The sequence below is a fragment of the Globicephala melas genome, chromosome 6 (genome assembly GCF_963455315.2).
Source record: "Globicephala melas chromosome 6, mGloMel1.2, whole genome shotgun sequence".
Classification (NCBI taxonomy): Eukaryota; Metazoa; Chordata; class Mammalia; order Artiodactyla; family Delphinidae; genus Globicephala; species Globicephala melas.
This window is the reverse complement of record NC_083319.1, coordinates 13479801-13498128: the sequence shown is the minus strand read 5'-3', so window position 1 is coordinate 13498128 and position 18328 is coordinate 13479801. Positions and strand designations below refer to the sequence as shown.

The following is an 18328-nucleotide window of genomic DNA, read 5'->3' as shown; positions in this document are numbered from 1 at the left end:
CTTACTACCAGCAGTGAGGAGAAACTGCTCCAGTATGCCACACTAACCCAAATTTTAAGTTTTCATGCTCATAAAATAAAATAAAATTTTTTTTTTTATTGAAGTATAGTTGATTTACCATGTTATGTTAGGTGTATGGCATAGTGATTCAGTTATACATATATATATGTATATATATTTTTTTCTTTTTCAGATTCTTTTCCGTTATAGGTTATTAAAAACTATTGAGTGTAGTTCCATGTGCTATACAGTAGGTCCTTGTTGTTTATCTGTTTTATATATAGTAGTGTGTATATGTTAATCCAAAACTCCTAATTTATCCCCCCTCCCTTCCCACTTTGGTAACCGTAAGTTTGTTTTCTATGCCTGTCAGTCCATTTTGTATTTAAGTTCATTTGTATCATTTTTTTTTAGATTCCACATATAAGCGATATCATATGATATTTGTCTTTCTCTGTCTGTTCTCATGGCTTTTGACACAGCAATTCTGCTTCTGAAAATGTGTCCAACAAAAATACTAGCATTGGTGCACAGAAATAGATGTGTGTGCTTGTAATCATGTAAAGCAGGGGCCAGCCTGGATGTCCCTCCGTAGAGGCCGCTGGGTGATGGTGGCACAGCACACCACACAGGAATTGGTGGCCAATACAAAAATCAAAGAGGATGGACCCATGTGGTGAGATGGGAAGATTCAGGATTGAATTGCTAAGTGCCAAGAGCACGTCACAGAGCATCATAGGATGAGCCATGTGTGATGTGAATAAGCATATACTCTGTGTGTGTGTGTGTCCGTGTGCCCATGTGCGTAGGAAGGGGATTGGATTCACACTCACCCACCTCCTCACCACGGTCATCCGTGGGGTACAGAGTGGGATTGGAGGGGAAGTTTCCTTATTAGTCTATATACTTCTGTATCGACTCTTAACAGTAAGTTTGTATTCCTCTGTAACTGGACAGTTGACCCTATGAATGTTTTAGCGCTTGATCTAAACACACGTTTTTCTAGCTTCTCGATGGCAGGCGATGGTCTGCTGGCAGCTGGGTTGGGTGGAGGGGGTGTTGACGGGTTAGTGGTGAGTTCATCAGCCAGGGTGGTGGGCGTGGGATCTATAATCAGGCTCTAATCAAAAAAAAAAAAAAAAAAAAAGAGCCTCACCCTGGCATTCAAGGCCCTCTACCCAACTTTCAAGCCCAGTCTCCCAGCTTTCCCAAACCCGTACAGCAGGGGTTGACACACTACAGCCTGTGGGCCAAATCCAGCCCATCATCTGTTTTTGAACAGCCTGCAGGCTAAGAATGCTTTTTACATTTTTAAATGGCTGGGAAATAATCAAAAGCAGGGTACTATTTCACGACACAAGAAAATCCTATGAAATTCAAATTTCAGGGTCAACAAATAAAGTTGTGGTTGGAACATGGCCGCGCTCGTCATTGATGTATTGTCCAGGGCTGCTTCAGAGCTGCAATGGCAGGACTGAGTAGTTACAACGGAGGCTATGTGGCCTGCAAAGCCAAAAATATTGACCATCTGGTCCTTCACAGAAAAAGTTTGCTAACTCCTGATACATGGTACCTTCTATCCCAAGCAAATCAGTCAGTTATGGGATCCCACTACTTGGCCTTTGCTTCCTCAGGTCCCTCTACCCTACATGCTCTCTCTCTGTCCCTCCTCTTGTCTACCTGCTGGAAAACTAGCCATCCTAAAAGATGGTCTCCAACCCCCCATGTGACCAGTGGGGCTGACCCATCCCCTCCTGGCTGGTGCCTTGGGCGTCCCTCCCTGCCCTCCCTCCCCCCATCCTAGTGGACCCTCCCGAGCAGGGACTCTGATTCATTTCTGTGTCTCCAGCGTTTGGCAGAGTCTCTGGCTGAAGTTTGCTGAATTGCATGACTACCATCACGCTGTGTTGGTAAAACACTTCCAGGCTTTTTGGGTTTTTTCCTGACTCACCACGAAACCTGAAAACTAGCCAGGAAGCATGAGGAGGGGTGCAGATCAGGTGTAGTGCAGAGGGCTGAGCTCATGTGAGGGGTTCTGATGGTCCCAGGGGCTTCCCCCAAGGCAGAGTCACTCCCTGGCCACAGAGAAAAGAGCCAGGAGCAGCACAGGAAGACACAGCATGCCTCCATTGAGGAAGGACCTTACTTGGAATCAGAGGCAACTGACTTCCTGGGAAGGAGGGAGTTCCCCGTTCTGAGAGGTAAGCAAGCGGAGTTTGGAGCAAGGATGTCATGGAGAAGATTCCTGCCCTGTTTGGGGCGGGCGGGGGGCGATGAGCTGGATGAGCCTCCAACCTGGGGCTCTGGGAAGCCTGGGATTCTCTTGGGGCGATGACCAGGCACTTGGGCACCACCAAGGCCAAGGCCAAGTTCTGGGGGCTAGGGGAGGAGGCAGATGGAGAGCATTATCCCTACCAGCTGCTGAAGAGCCCCCTCACATCATGCCAGCCTGCCTCATCCCTGCTGCCGGAAGGCAGGGCGTGCCCGTGTCTCCAGGGTCTCCCAGAACCCAAGGCAGGGCCCTGGGACCCAGCAGCCAGGATGTCCCACGTGGAGCCCCATAGCTCATCACAAAATCGATGATGTCAGGAACTTTGAGGACCCCAGGCCGCCATCCCTGCCATCCCCTTGGCCCTGGAAATCCCCTAACTGCCGGCATTTAGTTAGAGCTTGCTTCCCTTCCTGGAAAGGTCTGAGGTTCTTTAATGATAATTCGGCTTCACATTTGCAGGATGAGAAGCCTACAGCGCATTGTGGTTGAGAGTCCGGGCCTTGGAATCCACTGTGTGACCACTGGGGGCAAGTGACTTAACCTTCCCAGCAGCGCCACGAAGGACTCAAATTTCGAATCCGGTCCAGCAGCGCGGTGCCAGGGCCACACAGTCTAGGCCTTGCTCCTGCCGCTTCCTGGCTGGGAGGTTATGAGCGTTTGCTTCCTCTGAGTCCTGCTGTCCCCAGGACGATGCAGTTAGGATCCCCTGGGAGGTAGGGCACGGGAACGCACGTGGAGGTGGGGCGTGGGGAGGGGGCTGCTGTCATCAGAAGGAGACCCTCCTTCCCCCGTGGAGCCAGTGACAGCGCCGGCCTGTAATGTGCCCTTGCCCCCTGCCGGCTAGCTCAGAACTTACTGAAAGGTATCAGCCCTCAGTTTCTCGGCCTTTGAGCCAAAAAAGCCAAGCGACCCTCACCTTAAACATAGGAGATGGCGAAGGACAGATGCTTGGAAGGGCCCAGGATGTAAGTTGGGACCACCGGGGAGCAGACCCAAGGCTGGTCTGTCAGTTCTCTCCCGCCTCCGAGCCTCCCTGTCACCTCTACCCAGCCATGCTCCTTTCCTCTTCGGCTGGGAGGCCCTGCTGGGTGCTACGGTGGCACCAGTAGGGCCTTCCCATCAGGCAGACAAGGTCTCAAACCCCAGCTCTGCCGCTTCTCACGGACTCAGTGTAGCCTCTCAGTTTTCCCATCTGTGAAATGGACTCAGAAAACTTCTGGGGAAAGTTGGTGCGAGAAGCAGACAGGGTACCAGGCTCACAGTACAGCCCAAGCCCACTCCCAAGTTGAAGACCCTCTGGTTTCCCTCCTGCCAGCTGGCCCTGGGGGTCCAGCCCTTAATGAGAAAGGAGAACCCAGTCCAAGCAGGTAAGCATGAAGACGCAGGACTGTCTGGACGTGAGAGGCCCTGGGACTCAGTGAGAGCTCCTGGGTGCTGTGCCAACGTATCAAGGCAGAGGCAGTAGGGGAATAACTACGGCTAACACTCCTTCCACAGGTATTTCATTCCACATGCGTTTATTGGGGGTTTCATTCCACATGCGTTTATTGGGGGTCCGCTTCAGTTGGACCAGTTGGGGACCGTTCTGACGAGTGCTGGGGGTACAGCACTGAGCTTGCATGAAAGCAGGGGCTGGCAGATAACAGGCAAATAAATATATAATATCATGTCAGGTGATAGCTGTCCAAAGGGCCGGGAAGAAAACTAAAGCCAGGGGTGGGGTGAGGGGAGCAGCAGGGGGCATGATATCTCAGAGAGGTGGTCGGAGACCTGAACACAGAAGTGGGTGAAGATTTGGGGGACTCTCACTCCAAGCAGAGGAAATGGCCAGGCCCTGGGGTAAGAGTCTGAGAGGCAGTTCAAAGAAAAGGCCAATAGGTCTGGGGCGCAGGGGCGCGGGGGCGGGGGGTGGGGGTGGGGGGGTGGGGGGGGAGGGAGATGAGATGAGGGGGCCCAGACCACGCAGGAGGGCCTGGAAGCCTGTGCTGAGGGCTGAGGGCTCTCGATTTTAGCTTTACGGAGCGCTTCCTCTGGCCCTGTTCTAAGCTCTACCCATATTAGCTCACTAATTCTCCCAGCAGCCCTCCAGGGACTCTCCTTCTGATTACAGATGAGGAAACTGGGGCACTGAGAAGTAAAGTCACTTGCCAAGGGTCACCCAGCTGGTAAATGGGGAGCTGGGATTTGGACCCAGGCAGGCTTGTCTGTCCTCACCTGAGAAAGCAGCCAGGATGCTCCAAAGTGGACGCAAGCCCACGTTGGTCTGTGTTCTGGAGAGGAGCCCCATCACACTATAACTAGAAAAGGACCACAGTGCCTGTGTGCACATGGGCCCCCATAGCTCCTGGAATCCTGGAACTCCCAGAGCCCCTGGGGTCCCAGAGAGCTGGGGAAGTGGTGGTGGTGTAACTGGACCTGAACTCACCTGTTGACTGGTGGTCCAGGGGCCCGATCCACCACTCCCAGATGCCCCCCGCCCCGCTGCAGCCTGCCCTCCACACCCACTGAATCAGAGATCCAGGGAACCTCGTGCCTGCAGCTGCCTGGGTAGGGCCTGACCTCCCTGTAATTAAGGCAGCGGGAGGCTGGGAGCTGGGATCTGTCATCCAAGGACGGGTGGTGAAGGGTGACAGAGGAGGGCCCACTCTGTCAGGCTGGGCCAACCACGTCAGCAGCCACTGGCTGCTCTGGGAGCAGCTGGGCAGCAGTGGGTCGCTGGGAAGGGGGCCAGGTGGGTATTTCCCTCCCTGCCACCCCTGGCCTGGGCCCTCCTGCCAGCCTCCTGGCTTATCTGTCTGTCTCCCATCTCCCTCCTCATTTTTTTTTTTTTAAATTTATTTTTGGCCGTGTTGGGTCTTCGTTGCTGTGCACAGCCTTTCTCTAGTTGCGGCGAGCGGGGGCTACTCTTTCGTTGCGGTGCGCGGGCTTCTCACTGCGGTGGCTTTTCTTTGTTGCGGTGCATGGGCTCTAGGCGTGCGGGCTTCGGTAGTTGTGGCACATGTGCTCAGTAGTTGTGGCTTGCGGGCTCTAGAACGCAGGCTTAGTAGTTGTGGTGCACGGGCTTAGTTGCTCCGCAGCATGTGGGATCTTCCCGGACCTGGGCTCGAACCTGTGTCCCCTGCATTGGCAGGCGGATTCTTAACCACTGTGCCACCAGGGAAGTCCCCTCCTCATTTTTAAAAAATTTTTTTATCGAGAGATACTCGATTTTTTTTTTCGGGCTGCACCCCAAGGTATGCAGCATCTTAGTTTCCCCAACTGGTTATCGAACCTGGGCCCTTACAGTGGAACCACGTAATCCTAACCACTGGACCACCAGGGAATTCCCCCATCTCTGTCCTCTTGATGTCCCCTCTGCCTCAGCTGCAGATCCATGTCTTCAGAAATCTGGTCACGGAGGCTCAGCTTCTAATGTTCCAGTGATTTTGTGGGGAGCAGAAAGTTTTCTCCTGCTGTAAGTGCAGAGAGCTAAGGAGCATCCTGGGAAGGGGCCTTTGCAGGGATACCCAGGCATCCATTGGAATGCAGCCCATTCTCTGGAGTAGAGGGCTTCTGAGGCTGCCCGGAGCTCCCTGCACCAAAGCCGCACTCCCAGGCCTTCACTCCAGGTGCTGTTGCCCCAGCCCCATCGGCTCATCTGCCCTGACCTCCTCCCAGCCGTCTGTCGTTCCCATTGCATGCTGTCTTCCTGCCTCCGTGCCTTTACCTGTGCCATTCCCTCTGCCTGGGATGCCTGCACCTACCCCTGCTCATCCATCCAGATCCTGCTCTTCTCTCTTTGTCCAGTTCAGTTGCCTCCTCACCCAGGCAGCCTCCCCTGATTGGGCCCAAAAGATACACTCCCTCTCCTGCAAGCCCGGGGGCCCTGTTCTGTATTCTGGGTCTGATGTGCATTGAATTACTGCATCTTTGTCTTCCCCCAGCACTGCCCACCCCCCCATCCCCAGCACCAAGGGTGTGACCTCTCTGGGGTCCAGGCCTGGTCTGGAGGCCACTCACAAGCCTGGAACAAGCCACTTCCCCTCTCTAAGCAGTCTTGCCCTCATCTGCAAAACAGGACAGGCAGGGTTTCTGCCAGAGGGGTCACTGAGGAGTGACTGAGACCATGTGGGAAATGCTCGGAATGGTGCCCGGCTCTGGTGGCCACTTAGTGAGTGGTACCCAGCGTTATCCTAGCTGTTCCTGCAGAGGCCACGTGTCCCTCTCCCCTGGGGACTTGACAGCCTCCCCAGTCCAGTCCTGCCCGAGTGTCCGCCCTCTTACACAGTAGCCAGAGAGGCCTTTCTAAAGAACAGCCGGGAATGTGTCACTCCCGTGGGTCAGCCCCTGGGTCAAACCTGAGAACCGTACCCCCATGAGACCCTGCCTGACCTGCCACTGCTTCTCCCCACGGTTCTGTCTCTCTGCGCCACCTGTGCCGTGACCGCAGCTCCAACCAGCCGGAACTTATTTGGGGGTCACTGAACACCCCAAGTACCCTCTCAATTCGAAGCTTCTGCGCAGGCCACTCCCTCCACCTGGCACACTCCCTCCTTTGTCACCTGGCTAGCTCCTACTCATCCATAAGGCTCCAGCTTAGGGGCCCATTCCTCCAGGAAGCCTTCCCTGACCACCTCCCCCATCCAGGTGAGCCAGCCCTTCTTTATGCTCCCACAGCACCTACCACACACACTGCGCTGCACTCACCTGTTTACCTGTGAGCTCCAAGAGACCAGACACCGCCACTCGCTCCCCACTGCAAACCCAGCACCTGGCACGGTGTCTGGCGCCGAGTAGATGTTCCAGAAAAATTTTTAGTGTCTGACTGAATGGATGGATGAGTCAATTTCTGCATCCCCCACACCGCAGGAAATGTCTGTAGAACAGATTTGAGTGGGAGGTTCCAGCAAAGCCTGGGAGAAGCCCCTGGGGTTTGGGCGCTGGGCAGTGAACAGAGCGGACCCCGCATGCCCTCCCACGGGTGGGTCAGTCTCCCCACTTCCCGCAGACGCCTGGGCCCCAGAGCCAGCTTCCAGATGCTCAGCCCAGGCTCAGCCTTACCTCTTAGCTTTTCCATCTGCACAGCGGGGCCAGATCCCCACAGCCAGCGTCGCAGGCAGCCAGGCCAATCGTCCCGGCGTCTTCCTATTTTAGACATCTCGCTGCCTCGGTCCCTTCTAATGTTTCCAGCCAGGCTGCGGGGGGAGGAAAAAGAGGTTACTGCTACTTTAAATGTACTGTATGAAGGCGAGGGCTGGAAAGGGGCCTGCTTGCAGGAATACCCAGTCATCTAGTTGGAAAAGCCGCCAGATGGAATACAAAAGGAGAAACCCAGACGCTCATGGAGACAGCCTCGGTTCATAAATCAGGCGGGGCCAGGGGCTGGGGGCGCACACGCCATGGAGCCCGACTCCCTCCTGGACCAAGACGACTCCTTCGGTAAGACAAGCGCCGGCAAAGTGGCAGAGTTGGGGATTCAGCCGCTGCTCAGGCAGACTTTTCTCCGTTGGCTGCCGGAATCCGAGTTAAAGCGGGGAGGAAGATGGGCACTGCCTGGTCTTGGGACCTGGGGGTCATGGGTGCCGGGAATTATGGCACAGAGTTGAAGGGCTCCAGGAGCGGGGCCTGGGGCAGCCCCTTGGACCGGGCACTGGCAGGGTCGGGGGAGGGAGAGCGAGTTTCGGCGGCTTCTGTTTTGCTCCCGGACGAGAAGGAAAGGAAGTTTGCAGCCCCCCTGCCTGTCTGCCTCACTCGCTGTCCCCAGGCCTGCCGGGTGCCGTGGGGAGTTTGATTAGTTAGATCCTGCAGATAAATATAGATGGACCAGGCAACAGGAGCGCAGTCTGTAATTAAAGCCCAGCTGTAAGCACTCCCCGCTTTGCAGGGCCCCAGGGGCTGCCACCGGGGAGCTGCCCCTGACGCAGTCTCCCTGCGAAGCCCGGGCGGATTGTTAGGGAAAAGTTGCTTGGGACAGAGCAACTTGTCTGGAGCCCACGGCAGGGACGTGTAAGGCTCGGAATGGCTCGGCCGGGGCAGTTTCTGCAGGCTTGGGGCTCCAGGGGTGCAGGGAACTAAGACCCCATTGCTCAGCCCAGCCAGGCTGTGCACCTTTGGCTAGGACACCTGGGGCGCTCTGGCCATCTCTGTGTTGTGCAAAGGAGAGAGGCAGGAGGGCAGGAGGGACTGGGGGGGGCCCTGGGGGGCCAGCAGGTTTTAGGGCTCAGTAGGGAGAGGGCCCTTTTGGCCTCAGAGAGGAGGGCTAGTCAAGGGAGGCCTCACCCCAGCTTGGATCCGCCTTTTGGGGGCCCAGACCCTCCTGGGACCATGATCCCTGCTAAGAAAACTGTTTCCTTCTCCCTCTGGACCCCCAAGCCCCACCGCAGCCAGGCCTGGCCGCTGGGCACAGATTCAAGGCCAAATTACCTCCCTCCTGCCAGCTTCAGCTCTTTCCAGGGAGAGGGGCCCTTTGCCACGTTTGGAGCTGCACCCCTCGGGGGAGCTTGGCAGCCTGCTGGCCGGGCGTCTTTGGACGGTCGGGTGGCCAGTGGACGCACGCCGAGTGACCCCCACGTGCCAGGCTCTGTGTCAGGGTCAGGGATGCTGGAATAAAGAACTCAAGCCTAAGAAACAGTTTGTGTTTAGTGAATGTTGGGAGGAAAGAGAGAGAGGGAGGGGAGAAAAGGGAGACGGAGGCCCTGGCCCTGGAAGAGCTCCCAGCCTCCAATAGGAGACAGACAAATGATACTGGGTTCAGAGTGATGAGTTCCTGGCGGGGGGAGATGGGGGCAGACAGTCTGGGGTGTGCGACAGGCCTGCTGGTCTCCAGAGATGTTTACCTGAAGCTTGGCACGGGGACGCTACCCCACGGAGGGCACAGACCCTTGTCTGGGGGACCAACCCAGAGCCAAGCAAGGCTCCAGATCCCCTGGGGCTCCATCTCCCCACCTGGCACCCAGTGGTCTCTCGGGAACCCACAGTCCCAACCTGCTGTCCCCTGGGTTTGCTAGTGGCAGGCTTGGGGCAGGGTAAGCCCAGGGGCCCCGGAACCGGACGCTGCTTGTCCCCTAACTGAAGGGCCCGCACACCATCAGATCCTTGTCTTGCCCTGTGGCTGGCCTTCTGGAAGCTGGTCAGGCAGTGAGGAGCCTGGAAACTGAGAGGAAGAGGACAAGGGACAGGAGAGCGTTCCTTAGGAAAGGGGCAGGCAGGAATGGAGGAGAGCCCAGGAAGTCCTTGGGAATGTCCCCACGCTGAAGGGGCCATCCTGGAAAAGGGACAGCTGTGGCCTCAGAGTCACTTCCTCTCTAAGCCCAGGTCCTGCATTTGTTCATCTAACAAATACTACTTTCACGTCCTGGACTAAATTTTGTGGTTGGAGAGGTAAATCAAACCTTGTCTCTGCCTTTCTGACACTCCCAGGCTAGTCTGGGAGAGAGAGGTAAGTTCTCTCTGACGCGGAAGGCCAGGGCCCCGTGGAACCCCTAACATGTGGAGTCCAGGAAGGCTTCCTGGAGGAGGTGACTCCTCCACCGAAGACGAGGATGACTCTCTCTTTTCTGAAACAATTTCTTCAGCTGGCTTCTGGGCTATAGGCCACTATCCTGATTTTCTCCCATCTATTCTCAGTCTCTTTTTCTGGTTCCTTCTCTTGGACCCCTCCCGCTACCTGTTAGTCACACGGTCCTATCACCAAGGTCAGCATCTTCTGCCTCCCTCCATGATCTTCTGTCTTCACCCCCTCACTCTATAGGCTCCAGCCACAGTGATCTGACCTTCCTCACACTCAGCAAGCTAGTTATCAGCCCAGGGCCTTCACACATGGGGTTTCCTTGCCTCTTCCTCTCAGTCTCCACTGAGCTAATTCCACCTCCTCCCAGTCTCCACTGAAAGACACTCGCTCAGAGAAACTTTCCCTAGATCATGTTCCCCCAATGCACCAAATTAGATCCCACTCTTCTACTCTCTCTTCTCCTTTATAGGACCTGTTCCTAGTTGCACTACACATTATGGTATGTGTATGTGTTTAACCTCTGTATCCCCCACTAATCTCTAAGCTCCCTGACAGCCATTATCCCCAGAGCATAGCTCTCTGCCTGGCCTGTAGTGAGCATCCAACAAATACTTGAGAATGAGTGAGTGGACGATTCGGTTGGCCTAGCCAAGGAGGTGAGGAAAGGCACTCCAGGCAGAGAGAACAGCAGGTGCAAAGGCACAGAGGCTGGAGAAACTTCCATTGAGGGTGAAGCTTCTGGTCAGGTGTTGGCAAGCTGAGCTCCTTAGGGGGCCCAGGGTTGGGAGAAACACAGCTGGGGTTGGGGCTCTGGGCCCCCCTTCCCTGCTTCAAGCAGGGCAAGACTCCCTTCCGTCGGGTGGATATCCTGAGCTCTAATTCCATTCATCAGGTGTTCAGGGGATGAAAGGAGTTTGGCTACGTCCCCAGCCACTGACACTGATGTTCTGGAGGCCTCCAGCACATTCAGGGCATCTTAGCAGACAGGGCTGAGTAGAGCCCCATAGGGGGTCCTGAGATGAGGGACCCTTAGAGCAAGGCCAGCGAGGGCTCAGACCACAGCTGGGGGGAGTGGCAAACACAGGAGCAGGGCTTTCTTTTACACAACATTCACAGGCAGGAAGGCAAGGAGGAGGGAGCTTGGAGACTGTGCACTAACCCTAGCAGAGCCCTTCGTGGAGGGGCTTCAGTTTCCCCACGTGTAAGTAAATTGGGGCGAGGGCCAGACGAGATCTGACTGACCCCCTCTGGCATGGGCTCTTCAGAGCCGCACGGAAAGGCCAGCCCAGAGAATCACTTCCTTCCTGTGTGCCTGTGATTGCGAGGGAGGGGACAAGATGATCAACTGCTCGCTGACCTGACTCCCACTCGAGACCCTGAGATCCTTGTGAGTAGGGGCCGTGTCTTGTTTGCTGCTGTATCTCTAGGGTCCTGCATGGTGCCTGGCCCTGAGGAGATGCTCGATACACACTCATTGGATGAATGAATGAATGAGTGAATGGTGAGTGGCACCAGCTGGATCCCACCCTTAACTTACTCGTGCCCTCGGGCATCCTCCTCCTCCCTGGACTTCTGTTTCCTGAGCTGTCCGATGAGGGTACTGCACTCCACACCCCTGAATGCTCCAGCTCTGACCATCTAAGATTCTAAATCCGACTCAGCACTTGGCACCGTCTTCCCTCCCTGTGGCCTGAGCCTCAGCCCGGCTCCCTCAGCCATCGGGTGGCCTGTACCAAGTCCCTGCTCCTTGTTCAGACTCAGCTTCTTTGTCTGACAAATGGGCAGCCTCAGTCCTGCCTGCCTGCTTCCCGGGTCGGCTGGGGTCTCCAGAGGAGTGATGAGATACAACTATGGCAGGCTGGACACCTGTTGGGGGGAGTTCATGATTCTTGGGTGAGGGAGTTGGGCTCAGACAGACGACCAGGATAAAAGCTCCGGAAGGGGCTGGTTGCTTTGGAAACCCTGGGGGCAGAAGCGGCAGCTCAGAGCCTTCAGTTTCTTCCCATGTTACCAGCACAGGACATGAGCTCCAGCTGGGGGCCCTGTAGGGAGGCAGATGAGGTGATTTTGTAAACTTCCAGGTGCTGCATGTAAAAGAACCAGTACTATTTACTGAGCACCTACTCCAGGCCAGGCCCCACACTCTGCCTACTTGAATCCTCAACAAACTTGCTAGGCTGCTGTTATAGCTCCATTTTTCAGATGAGGAAACTGAGGCTCAGGGAAAGTAAGTGACACCAAGACCTTACAGAGAGGTCAGTGATTTAACCCAGGTTGCGACAGAGCCCGGGGGCTTCATTTTGCTGCACTTTCCGAGAGCTGTCCCTGCACCAAAGCTGCCGCCTGAGATCCTGTCTTGCTAGGAGTGTCTGTTGGAGCAGTTCAGGAGACAAGCACGACAGGGCAGGAGCCACGACTGACAGTGATGTCATGTCAGCTGGGGACAGTGAGTGCAGAAGCCGCTGTAACGGGAGAGGGTCTGTCTAAAGAAAGGGCTATTTTGGGCTGGAAGCTGTCAGGGGGCCTGATGTCACCACTCCCTGGCCCTTCCCCCGTGAGAGGGGGAAGCTGAAGATGTCATAAGCGGCTTGCCTCAGCTGGTAACAAATAGAAAATAACCGTAGAAAAAATAACAAGTAGAAAAAAACAGCAACTATTTGGCCAGCCACGTGCCTCACATTCATCATCTCGCTTCCCCTTTCCCCCACCCTGTAAGGCTGGTGTTGTCATTCTCACGTTCAAGATGAGGAAACAAGTTCAGAGAGGCTGGGTGACTCACCCAAAGTCACACAGGGAGCGAATGGCAGAGCTGAGGGTTATGTCGGTTTGTCCCATCTGGAGCCCAAGCTCTGAACCAGTGCCCACTAGGCCCTTCTCTGAGGCTGTGCTGTGTGGATGGATCAGGCCTCCGCTGCCTCCTCAGGGCCAAGAGCCTGGGCCCTCCTCTTCTCTCTGCTGCTGAGCTAACTCAACAGCAAATCTCAGTTTCCCCAGCTGTGAAATTGAGGTAATGGTGGACGCCCGGCCTACCTGGGGTGGGGAAGGGTTGCCAATTCCAGATTCCTTCCATCTTACTCTAGGACTTTGCTGTGGACCAGCTGGCTGGGCCTCTGGGGACGGAAGGAACAGGAAAGGCCACAGCCCCACTTTAGGTCGGTTCACAGGTAAAGGAATCAGGCCAGAGAGGCAGAGCAGGGACCCCACTTACTGAGCTCTTACTACGTGCCCAGCTGTGTGCTAAGTGTTCCACATGGAGTTGTGGGCTCTTCACAGAGGAAGGAATGGCCCCATTGCTCAGTTGAGACAGTTGAGGCTTAGAAGGGCCCAAGACCACAAGCTAGTGGGGCCCACCCATGATTCAAACCCAGGACTCTCAGACGCCTGCGCTTCTGCCCACCCTGGGCTGCCCCTTGGGTATCCTGACCCCCAGCCTTTCCCTGTGCCCAGGAGAGCCTCAGTCCTGCTGGCTGGCCTTGCCTGGGCCTCTGAACTTCCTCAGCTGGGCAGGTGGATGAGGGGTGGAGCCCCCAATTCTTGCCCCACGGGACTCTGGGATGAGGTGAAATCAGGGAGAAGAGTCAATAAAGAACAATGAGGCCGGACGGGGAGGGGCTTAAATCATGGATGTTCCCAAGCCAGAGCAGCTGGCTGCACAAGAAGGCCGGGGAGTGAGGCCTGGGGAAGATGGGAGGGTGGCCCCTGTGCTTGCAGTGCCCCCAGCACAGCAGGAGGAAGCTCAAGGAGAGGGGCTCCTGGTGGGAGGAGGAGGGAGCAGCGAACTCAGGAAGAAAAGGCATTTCACCCTTGTCCTCCTGCACAGGCCTGGGCTTCCATCCTGCTGCGTCTCCCCGGGGTCTGGGCCACATGTCTCTCTGCGCCTCTCATCGGAGGATTGGGGACAGCAGTAGCCACCTCCCAGATCATTTCTTCTTATATTGTCCTGGACGGTGGCTGCCTGGAGCCAGCCCCTCCCTCGAGGTTACCTTGTGGTACCTACCTAGTTGCAGATCTTTGTTGAGTCACTCAGCAGCAGGGCCCGGTTCCCCTAAGCTTTCCTACCACCTGATGTATTTCCTGGCATGTTTAATCCCCATTTTATAGATGAAGAAACTGAGGCACAAGGAGGTGAGGTCACTAACCCAAATCTCAGTCCTGTGAGTGATGGGGCCTAACTCACACCCAGGCTCCTGGACCACTGCTCTGGTCCCCCTCATGCCAAGAAGGCTGGTGGGCCTTTTCCGTGAGGCCCAGTGGGTCTCAGCACCTTCTCACTGGCTGGCCTCCCTGGGCCAACCACTGGGCACTCCGAGTCCACCCCTTTGTTCCCGCTGCCCAGCTCGTTCCTTCTACTGGGTGGATGTGCCCTGGGCTGCTGACTACACCCCAGGCCTTTGGAAGCTAGAGCTATGCCCCTCCCAGAGGGGGTTCCTCCCAAGAGGTCACCTCAGAAGCTTGAGGAGACTGGAGCAAACAGAAAATGGCCCCAAGTGTGAGGAGATCCAAGGGAGAGGGTCTTTGGGGGTCCTCCTGCCCATCCCCCATTACACGATGAGAAGATGGGGACCTGAGAGAGGAGGAACCAGAACCATTCAAGGGCCATTCTAGTTCCTAACTGGTCCTGAGCTCTGCCCTGACTCTCCATCTCCCAGCCCCGACCTCAGGCCACGCCCCACCTTGGACCGCTAGACAGCTACCTTGCGCCCTCTTGGGGATCCCTGTCTTCGCCCATCCCCCAAACTCATCCTCTGTGTGCAGCTAAAGGGGCCACTCTCAGGCATCTTAAAGTCCCACAGGGCACCCCAATGCAGCAGGATAGAGTCTAAACTTGTTACTACGGTGTCAAGGCAGTCCACCATCTGACTCCTGGATGACACCTCTGCGCTTGTCTCCCGCACACCCTTTCTTTCTCTCTATCCCAGCACGACCAATTAATCTCTGTCTTGAATGTGCCATCCTCAACTTTGCACTTGCTAATCCCCCCTGCCTGGAATACTCTCCCATCTCAGCTCTCCCCACTACTCCTCCCCCACCCTGGCCACTCCTGCTCAGCCTGCAGTCTCAGCTTGGGTGTCACCTCCTCCAGGAAGCCTTCCCTGACTACTTTTTTTGAGCTCCCAGGCACCCTGGGTTTCCAGCTAGCCTGCCACACGCCAATGAGTACAGTGCATTTGCTTCCCTGCCTGTCTTCACCTCTGGACTGTGAGCTGCTCCATGTGCCAGATTGAAAAGTTGGAGGCTGAGCGGGTGGGCTAAGGAAGAAGTCAGTGTGACCTGGTCTCTGGCCTGTGTGGCAGGACTGTTGGTGTCCACACTGAGAGGGGGACATGGGTGGAAGAGCATATTCTGGGTGGGAGGGGGAGTGATGTGCTGGGCTTGCTGTGTCTGAAGGGCCTGCAGGGCCATCGAGTGGTTTTCTGTAGAAGAGTCAGTGATGGTCATTCCAGATGTGACCTCCAGAGAGGCTCCGATTCCAGGGTGGAGGATGGAAGCATCTTAGACCTTCCCAGCTGCATCAGTACCATTCCCTTTCCTAGACTTTTTGAAACCTTTACTCACCTCCCCAGCCAAGGTCCTGCCACCTCCCCTAGGAAGCCAGCCCTGACCACTGGCTGAGGCCGCTCTATTCTCTCCTTGACGGTGCCCTCCTGGTCATCACCACCTCTAGTCCTAGGCCGTCTCACGGGCTACGCCTGGGAAGGCTTCGAGTTGGGGCCACACCCCCGTGTCTTCTGTAGACCCCACGAAGCCCCGCACAAAGATCCACACGCTGAGAAGATGCGCCCTCCCCTGGATGGAGTCAGCTTCCGCAGCCTCAGCCAGGGGATTCTGGGAAAACCAAGCAGAAGCCTAGAGAGGCTTCAGGTCAGATTGACACAGGCGAACAGGGCGGGACGCAGACGCAGGGAGGGGTGCATTTCTGTCCAATCTGGAAGTGTCCGCCCGGATGGCTCGGTCCTCACAACCCCAGGCCTGAGGCACTCCAGCCGGTGACCTACATCGCAGCGCGCCTCTGTGCATGGGCATGTGTGTGTACGTGACACGAACTCGTGCTGAGGGCACGAGCGCCTCGCCAGTGGGATGGAGCGCCAGCAGGTGGGTCTCCATCTCGTCTGTGAGCGAGCTCGTGAGGGTGAGGGTGCTCCACACTCCCACCTCGGGGTACCACAGACTCGGCACCAGAATGAGGGAGGCTGTGCTCCGGAAGAGCCAGCTCAGGGGAACACAGGTCCTGAAATGGCTGGGGTGCCTGTCCCCTAGCCGCCAACCCGCCTCTGCCCAGGACTCTCTCTCCCTTGACCCAAATTTCAGATAAATGGCCTCCCCCGCCTTTACTAATGGTGGAATGTTCGGCATGGAGAACGAGGGCAGCGGAGGGAGGGGACCTGGAACACAGTGTGAGGTTGAACCAGGAGGTGGCCAGACAAGTCTGGAGGGAGGGTGGGCTCTGGCCTCCCAAAGCCCAGGCTGCCAAGTTCAGGGTCTGACTCGGGAGCCTCCTGGGGCTGTCCCAGGTCTGTCCCTGGTTTCCCTCCTTGTACCTGGTCTCCACACCCCTCCCCCACCGGCCTGCGAGGGACAGTAGAGACCCTTCTCTCCTGGTGAGACTGTCCTTGACCAAGCGTCTGTGCCAACTTCATGGCCTGGAAGCCAGGCGCCTAGGAGGGTTCCGGCTCTGAGACACTTCAGTCTTTCCTTTGGCCAGCTCTGCGGTGGGCCCAGTCGGGGTGTCTGTGCCCACCTTCTGGGGCTCCTCTCCCAGACTGGGCCTCCGACAGCTTGGGGGAATGGACGGTGCCTGCTGCTCGAGTACTGCTGAATCTCTGTCTCTGTCTCTCTGCCTCCCTCCCGCTGGGCCTGCCTGCTCCAGCCCTGCCCCCTCCCCTCCCGCAGAGCTCCCCCACACCCCATTCAGCTGCACAGACTTGGGGGCAGCGAGAGGAGTGAGGCTCCAGCTCCCGAAGGCTCTCCAGGCCCCTCCAGGTCCACTGGTGTTGGGGCTTCAGCTCTGCCTCCTTCCCTCAGCTCCCCGCTGAGGCCAGGTGGCTCTGGGGTCTGCATCCCCCGCCCTCCGCCTGCCTGGGAACCCCCCCGCCCCGCCCCGCTCAGCCCCTCCACCGGCCGCTTCTCCTCCTTCAACGAGCCCGCCATTCCATCTCTTCCACATCTCACCCCCTCAGCGCACCCAGCCTCCCTGCTCCTTCACAGCCAAGCTCCCTCAGGGCAGCCCGGGTCCCTCACTGCCCACGTGCTCCTCGGCACCACCCCCTGCCCCAGACTGCTCTGGCCAAGGCCACCAGAGGAGCCCTGACTGCTGAATGCGGGATGTCAGGCGCAGGCTCCCTGCTCTTCCAGGCTGAGAGGCCCTGGTGGGGTGGGCTGGGAGTGGGTGGCTCAGACCAGGGTCCCTGGACTGGCAGCCCACCTACATCAGATCCCCGCCACTTACCAGGGAGTATGTGGCTCTGGGAAAATTATGTAACTTCCCCCAGCCTCAGTTTTCCCGTCTGTGAGATGGGATGATTACGCTAGCCCTTGTCTCACAAGTTACTAGGAGGAGTAAACAGTTAATGTTTAAAAAACAGTCCTGAGACCCTTTCAGGCAGAGCTAACCCTCAGTTGACGTTGGTGGTTATTACTGTGATTATTATTATTGCATTTGTCATTGTTGGAATCTCTCACTACCGGCAAGCATGGGACCCTCACGCCCCTCCCCCCCATCCTCGTCCCTTCTCACTCTTCCAGGCAGGCTGCTTTTCCTCCTCCTCTAGCCAAGCCACCCAGATGCCCAAGCACGACTCCCTCTCCTTCCACATCCCCCGCCCCTTCCTCACATCTGCGGTCTCCATCTCACCCCTGCCCACACGCGGCCTACTTCACACCCCACACCCCGGCCCGGCTGCCAGCCCCACCCTGGGCCTCCTGCCTCACCCTCTGCCTCCAGTCCCCACCCCAGACCAGGGGACTCTCTAACAAGTGCTCCCAGCACCCTCATCCTCCTGTGCTCCCCGTCACACCCGGGTGTCCGCCTGTCTTCGTGCCTCAGCACTTCTTGCTGATGCTTGTTGAGTGGATGACCCGATGCGAGCAGTAAAGAGCTTCTCTGATCAATGCAACACACAGTGGGGATCAAAGAGCATTGGAAGCCTCCCCCAAGAGTCAGCTCGCTTGCCAGGGGTGTCCACTGCCCCCAGGAAGGGGGAGGGGACATGGTGTGATCTCAGTCATCCAGAGAGTTCTAACCCTCACCCCAGCCTCAGCCCTAGAGATTTGAATTCAGTTAGTCTAGAGGGGGACTGGGCATTGGAATATTAAATTCCTCCCCTCCCTTCCCCCCACCCCCCCCCACCAGGTGATTCTAAGGGACAGCCACTGGAATTGGGGGAGGAGGGTACTGGGGGGGGTGGGGGGCCGGGGTGTCTTTTTTCCCTGCCTACGTTCACTTCTTTTAATTCATGTTGAGCACTTCCTCCAGGCTAGCTGTCTGCCAGGCACTGGAGGCCCAGGGAAGGACAAGGCTGGGTGTCTGTCCTCAGGGAAAAGCTCAGGACAGGGGCCCAAAGCTACAA

The 18328-nt window shown here is 56.7% G+C and overlaps 1 protein-coding gene and 1 long non-coding RNA gene across 2 annotated transcripts in view; one reads left to right on the top strand and one right to left on the bottom strand.

The window, feature by feature from the left end:
* Positions 1 to 4256: 4256 nt before the first annotated feature.
* On the bottom strand, positions 4257 to 7858 carry LOC132597466 (uncharacterized). Its single transcript, XR_009564259.1, has 4 exons — positions 7534 to 7858; positions 7313 to 7446; positions 6959 to 7127; positions 4257 to 5390 (listed from the first exon to the last, which is right to left on the bottom strand). It is a non-coding gene; the product is annotated as an uncharacterized lncRNA (long non-coding RNA).
* The window catches only part of DAB2IP (DAB2 interacting protein), a 194820-nt gene continuing 183910 nt past the window's right edge, over positions 7419 to 18328 (top strand). The window contains exon 1 of the mRNA XM_060300510.2: positions 7419 to 7690. Within this exon, the coding sequence (XP_060156493.1) occupies positions 7651 to 7690 (40 nt within the window). The 5' untranslated portion in view covers positions 7419 to 7650. The remainder of the gene's footprint in view (positions 7691 to 18328) is intronic.